General features: G+C 39.1%; 1 protein-coding gene across 1 annotated transcript; it reads right to left on the minus strand.

Annotated features, from left to right (window-relative positions):
- Positions 1 to 319: 319 nt before the first annotated feature.
- Positions 320 to 1,191, minus strand: PERCC1 (proline and glutamate rich with coiled coil 1). The gene has a single exon (XM_063932428.1). It carries the CDS (start codon positions 1,189 to 1,191, stop codon positions 385 to 387), a length of 807 nt encoding a protein of 268 aa, XP_063788498.1. The 3' UTR covers positions 320 to 384.
- Between the last annotated feature and the right edge of the window lie 5,832 nt (positions 1,192 to 7,023).

Raw genomic sequence — 7,023 nt, forward strand, 5'->3', positions numbered from 1 at the left:
AAACTTATCATCATATTAATGACATTGTAAAGGAGATGCGATTGAGAAGCATTCACCAGTCCATTAGCTTTTAGCTTGAACAAGATAACAATTTCCTGTTTTGTTCACAGTTACATGTTTAAAGAATGCTAATTGAACACATTTGCATATATATATATATTAAATGCGTGCTTAGATGCAATATGCTTTAGATGTACTTTAACATTCTGTCATGCAATAAAAATAGAAATCCAATATGTATGTAGCCTATGGCGGTATAAAGTGGGGAATCAATGTAGGAACCATACTTAGCATTTCCTTTTATACTGTATGGAGTCACTGCTGTTTCATAGTGTTAGTTCTAATATTTTGGGTGACCTGCATGTTGCCAGTCACTGAGTTGGCCTATCTGCTAAATTCACCAATGAGGTCTCTGCCGGTATTATGTAGTTCTTGATGTGTATCAGATGTCCAGTTTTCCAGTAGGTCGCTGAAGTCTGGTGTGTTTGTATTAAGTATGCATAATGGAATAGGGGATGGTTCTTTCCAGAAAGACAAGGGCAACAACCGTCTATGCATGGGGACAATATGAGCATATTTCCGCTCTAGTCTTTGTAACCGGCCATCTTTGCCCATCGCCACCTTCTGCCGAGTGTACTTACGAAGACCAAAGTTGAACAACTCAGTCAGAGGTCCTAGCTTCTTGGGATCTTCTTTGATGGTTTTCAGAAATTTTTGATCCAGCTCTACAGGAGGTGTGAGTGGGTTAAACACGTCAGCCTTATCATGGTCTCTGCTTTGTGCTATCTTCATGAGATCTTGGTAATACATTTCTTGGCCTCCAGAAAGTCTAGGAATGAAATAGTCTTCGTAAATATTGCAAGAGTCTGGGTCTTCTTCCTTGGTCTTCTGTCCAAAATACCTTTGAATGTCAGAGCTGATGAGTTCCGAGAACTTCAAAAGCTGCTCTGTCATTTCAGTACAGCTGTCTTCTGTACCATTGTCGTATGGGTTGGAGCGGTTTGTTGACCTGATGGCTGCTTGTTCTCCATCTGAAAAGCCATCCATCTCCTCTTCCTCCAGCATTTCATCTTCCTCTTCTGATGAATCCTGGAAGTCTATGTCCTGAGTTAGTTCTGGGAGTAAGAATGGATGCTGGAAGGATGGTGGTAATTTAAATTCAGAGAGGTTCCGTATCACACCAGTTGCCATTGTGTCAAATAGGTCCACTAGGAACAAAAAAGAGCAAAGCAAAGTCAAATATAGAAAAGTATTTCCCCCCTAAAATAGAATTCGAAAGGTATTAACCATATACTTTACATATCCTTAATTCTAGTATTTATTTTAGAAACCAACAGAATTGGGGGATCTAATAAACACCTATGTGTCTTTGATTAAACAAATATATTTTTTAATTATGTTCTATTAAACAGTCTATTATTTATACAAATAAAAAAGACTGCTTTGTTAGGAAAACAAAATTTTTATAGGCATTCTAAATGTTTATGGATTAACATGAGAATAGGCAGAAGTGACAGAAAAATAGCAGCATATAACGTAATACAATATGGAGTACAATGAATGCAATGTTGCCATTTGTCATATTTCATGATGTAGCAATTATCAGTTACCTGGCTGTATATGATGAAATGGTACAACTGAATAAATGATGAGTAGGACTATAAAGTCAGTAAACCAACATTTGTTTAAAAAACATCACTGTACAGCAGAGGTAAACAACAAGCAACCCGCCCCCCCCCCCCCCCCCCCCTCCCCTCCTCAGCTGTTGTGGAAATCCCTTGCCACAGTTGTAGCATGCCCCAGTTGCAAAACTGTGGCAGGGCATGCTGGGATCTGTAGTTCCACAACTGCTGGAGGGCCGCATGTTGCATAGCCCTGCTGTAAAGTCGTATATCTTGTGACTTTATAACTAGCATTTTGCACTCACAGCCATTAACATTATCATCTTTTACTGACTGGATGCGGCCATTTTCCTCTCTCTGAAAATGGAGGCAGCTCTGTTGCTAATTCAAGAGTTTATTTATGATTAGCTTCTAACATTTAAGTTTTCTAAACTGAAACACAGCCATGCCTTTCCGAAAGGAATGTACTGTAGGTCACTTAGGGGTATGGTTCCATATGAAGAGCGCAGTTACCCCTAAACACTCCTCTCTTTCTATAACACCCTGGAAAATGCTGTGTCCACCACAGTAACTTGCTTCCAAAGTGAGCAATGACAGATATGCCTTCCAACTTCACGGCAGTCAGGCAAACTTTAAATTGGGACTTAAACTAGGTACACACCTATACAATTATTGATCCGAGAACCGGATATCACCTGATAGGTCAGATATAAAAAAAACAAATGTACAAATGGAGTTGAAAATAGGGTGGTGTGTCTACGGGGGTATACTGATTGGTTTATCGCTCCAAGGATCGGAGAGCGTGGGCCAGATGCATCATCGCTTGGAAAGTGATAAAATGGAGGGTGAAAAAGTACCGGCCAATCAGCTCCTAACTGTCATTTTTCAAACACAGCCTGTGACATGGCAGTTAGGAGTTCATTGGTTGGTACTTTTTTCTCTCTCCTTTTTATCACTCTCCAAGTGATGATGCATCTAGCCCTTTATGTGATCTGTACAGAGATCTGCAGAGTGTTTATAGGTGGGCATTCCGAGTTGTTCGCTCGCTAGCAGTTTGTAGCAGCCGTGCAAACGCTATGCCGCCTCCCACTGGGAGTGTATTTTAGCTTACCAGAAGTGCGAACGAAAGGATCACAGAGCGGCGGCAAAGTTTTTTTGTGCAGTTTTAGAGTAGCTCAATACCTATTCAGCACTTGCGATGACTTCAGACTGTTCAGTTCCTGTTTTGACGTCACAAACGCGCCCTGCGTTCGCCCAGCCATGCCTGCGTTTTTCCTGGCATGCCTGCGTTTTTTCGAACAATCCCTGAAAACGGTCAGTTGACACCCAGAAACACCCACTTCATGTCAATCACTCTGCGGCCAGCAGTGCGACTGAAAAACGTCGCTAGACCCTGTGTGAAACTATATCGTTCATTGTAATATTACTCCGCGCGTGCGCATTGCGCCGCATGTGCAGAAGTGCCGTTTATTTGCCTCCGCTGCACAGCGACCGAATGCAGCTAGCGAACAACTCAGAATGACCACCATAGTACCTAGCTCTACACTTAAATCAGGAGAGAAAGGTGGTATGGTTTATTAATCCAAGTCCCCATGGTGGTAAGGTTCATAATTAATATTCCTAGAGGATGAATATAGAAAAACATGGTTCATTTATGTTTTATATATAAAGATTAATTAAGACAGACCGAATAATGTGATATTTGATTATACTTCATATATATATTTGATCTCACAATTCATTTTAAATGCAAACTATTAGCAAATCTACAACTATATTATCTCAGGTAGACTGAGTCCCAGGAGATGTTTACATAGGTGCAGGTTCTCTCAGAAACCAGAGACAAACAGAGTGATACTCCAGAAGACCACACAGGACTGGAAAACAAAGGGGGGAAAACAATTGACTAATTTCACCTGTGTTCTGTATTGAAAATGTCTCCAAAACCGTTTTGTGTGTGGCTACTAAATCATCTATACACCTATCTAACTGAATTAAATAATTTCAACCATTACTCTTAAATGATTTAAACCTTGTATGTCAGTCTAATTTAAGCCTTGTGATTGTGTAAAATATACAGTATAATTACATTATCATGGAGTGTTTATATGAATTTTGCAAATAAATAAAAATAACTGGACAACAGATAAAAACAATATATAGCTAAATAGATAAAATAAAAACAGCTTGAACAGTAATCTACAGTTTGTAGCAGAAATATCTCTGCTGAACTGTGTTTCATTATTATTTCTGATTTTGTTAATGGTCAACATTCTTACTAGAGATGTGCGCAGCCCCCCCCCCTGTGTTTTGGTTCTAATTCATTGTGTTTTGGTTTTGTCAAAACCACCCTCAAGTGTTTTGGTTCGGTTCTGGATTCCTTTAAAATCTATTTTTAAAAAAATCGATAAAACCAGCAAAAATAATGTAATTTGAACTTGTTTACATGCAATCCAAAACCCAAATTTGTTTTTTAAATCCGACAACACACCCGAGCCAGGACTCGGTTCCACACAATTTGGAACCCCTAAGTTTGGGTGTGTTCACATTTCTGGAAAACTGAACTGCACATCTTTAATTTTTAGTTGTTTTTTTATTTATTTGCAGCATAAATTGTTGTTCAACAAGTTAACGTTTAGCAAATTAATATGCCGCTACAACAATAATTAAATTTATTTAGACAGTCATTAGTGTTTGACTTTATCCTTTATCTTCTATCATCAATAACATCAATAATCACTGATGCAAATAGACAAATAGTTTCTGTTAAATGCTGTGGAATATGTATACGCTATATAAATAACTGGTAACAATAAAAACAGTTAATAAAATAAATCTTTGCATTCGTAAGTCACTGTATGTAAAATACCTGGCGACATTCATCATTTACAGGGCAATAAAATCTGTTCTAATTCACAATATATATAGACGATACTGTAAATATATTACCTTTCTTATCGTTACACCAATCTTATCTTAATATTGTGTGTTTTAAAATAATTTTATAATTGATATAAAACGTTTTTATTTTATGTCTTGATGATAATTACACTATTCACAATACTTTTTTTTCAATAGTGCTAGCAAAGTTGAAACCTTTTATAATGAATGTCTGTCTAATTTATAATTTTACATAGCATAAGTAATTGTTTTATAACAAAAGTAATATGCATAAAATAATTGTTAAAGATAAATAAGTCACTGCTTGGGTTTGAAGATTTTTTTTTACAAAAGTAAGCAATTACAATCTAATTTGAATGGTTTTTTTTAAATTGTAAAAAAAAGGTGCATATGGAGAACATTTAGCAAAAATAGAGAAAAAAGTATTATAATATGACCAACAAAATTAGTACCTTAAATAAATAACCTGAACTAAATGTATCAACTATATGAAAGCAGCTCAAATAATACATCCTAGTGATATATTATTATTTTTGTTTGTTTTCATTCATGTAAAAAAATAAAATAAAAATAAAATATATATTTATTTACATAGCTATTAAGAACTAAACCTGCAAGAACAATTAACTCACCCTGTTAGCTAGCCAGGTTCTCCTGATCTACTAACCTGAGGCTTTAGATAAAGTATTTATAGGGAAGGTTGGAGCTGACAGGTTGACAAATATTTGATAGGGGTATTGTAATAGTACACTCTGTAAACACAGCAGGGATTTGTTTTAGCACCCAGCAACCGGGGAGAAAGGGGAAGGGAACAAATTAGAACGGATGGTGAGTTTTAACTTAATGGTCAATTTGCCAGGGGATTCTCAAGTGGTGTTCCTGTGAATTCTGCTATTAAGGTTAGCCCCACAGATGCCTGACTGCCTCCGACACTTGTACCTATGGCTCTTATCACTACCACTGATCTCTGTCCCTGCCGAGCTCTGACAGATAGCTGGAAAATTACATTTCATGCTATTTTGACTTCTGGAGTAGGGATCTTAAAGGACATGATGCTTGACAAACAGTCAATATTGATATAGACATTTCTCAGTCAGGTGGAAAGAAATAGACTGTGTTTCAAACACGGCTGGGTTATAAGAAACACATAAAATACAAAAAAATCATGGATTTAAAAAAAAAATTAAATTACAAGGAAATAAAGAGTAAACAGGACAATAATACAGATGAATCATACAATTCAGTAAAATTAAAGATTCATCGCATTCAACATGCAGTACAAACACATTTGCTGGAAATTGCCTGGATGGGGAGTATTAGCCATGTTTTGATCAGAATTATTATACTTTGCAAAGCACCTACATATAGTAGTGTACATTGATGACATCATGGTACCAATAAATATTATACAGTGTCATAATACAGAAGATGAAGATGACCCTGTTCAGCTGAACTCTAGATCTATGGGGAACAATTGATACAGAAGGTAACAGAATAACTCAGCTGGTGGTGATAGTGTGATTGGCTACCGCAAGGCTACAGCATTATCAGCCATCATTTATAAATTAGCCATTGGTGATGGGCATTTCCAAGCCGCTGCCATTGATATAAAACAGTTGGAATAACGATAGACAGTGGAAGATGGAGGCATGAAAGACTAATCATACATTTGATACCAGAATCATAGACGTAACTAAGGCAGGGCGAGTGGGGCATGTGCCCTGGGCACTGTGGAGACCCGGCAGATGGAGGGTGTGTGTGTGTGTGTGTGTGTGCTGCCATCCAGGTAGTGTATGCGCAGTACTACCCAGCTGCAGTGTGTTTTTTATTTAACCAGAGTGTACATACTAGTACTGTACCGGCGGCGGTATGCCATCCCTGCTTCCCGAATTGCACAGGGGACTGGAAGGGGAATGCAGACTCCGCCAGGCAAATGCCAGCTTCTTCCAAGGAGGTGGTAGTTAAAGCTGCCCAGCCAATAGCAGCGGGATTGGGTGGCGTTTCCTCCAAGGCAGCGTCATTGGGTGGGTGGTTGCTGGGAGGCCATCATAGGCTTCCTATAGGCTATAGAAAGCCTATGATGGCCTCCCAACACCCCGCCCACCCAATGATGCTGCCTTGGAGGAAACACCGCCCAATCCCGCTGCTATTGGCTGGGCGGCTTTAACTACCGCCTCCTTAGAAGAAGCTGGCATTTGCCCGGCAGAGTCTGCATTCCCCTCCCAGTCCCAGCAATTCGGGAAGCAGGGATGGCGATGCCGATGGTACTGCACACTGACTGTCACTGCAGTCAGTGCAGTGATCAGGTTAAATTAGAAACACACTGCTGCCGGCGCATTGAGCTCTCGCTCCTATGACCGCGGAACTACTATTTCAAATCTGTCGCGGACCAGCAGCCAATCAGGAGCAGCTGCTCCTGATTGGCTTCCGGTCCACGGCAGAATTTAAATAATAGTGCCACGATCATAGGAGCCACAGTCCCGCCTTCTCAGCCTCCTCC

This window comes from Pseudophryne corroboree, chromosome 7 (genome assembly GCF_028390025.1).
Source record: "Pseudophryne corroboree isolate aPseCor3 chromosome 7, aPseCor3.hap2, whole genome shotgun sequence".
Taxonomy (NCBI): domain Eukaryota; kingdom Metazoa; phylum Chordata; class Amphibia; order Anura; family Myobatrachidae; genus Pseudophryne; species Pseudophryne corroboree.

Coding starts and splice junctions, on each gene's coding strand:
- PERCC1 (XM_063932428.1), bottom strand. CDS start 1,191: ATGGCAACTGGTGTGATACGGAACCTCTCTGAATTTAAATTACCACCA.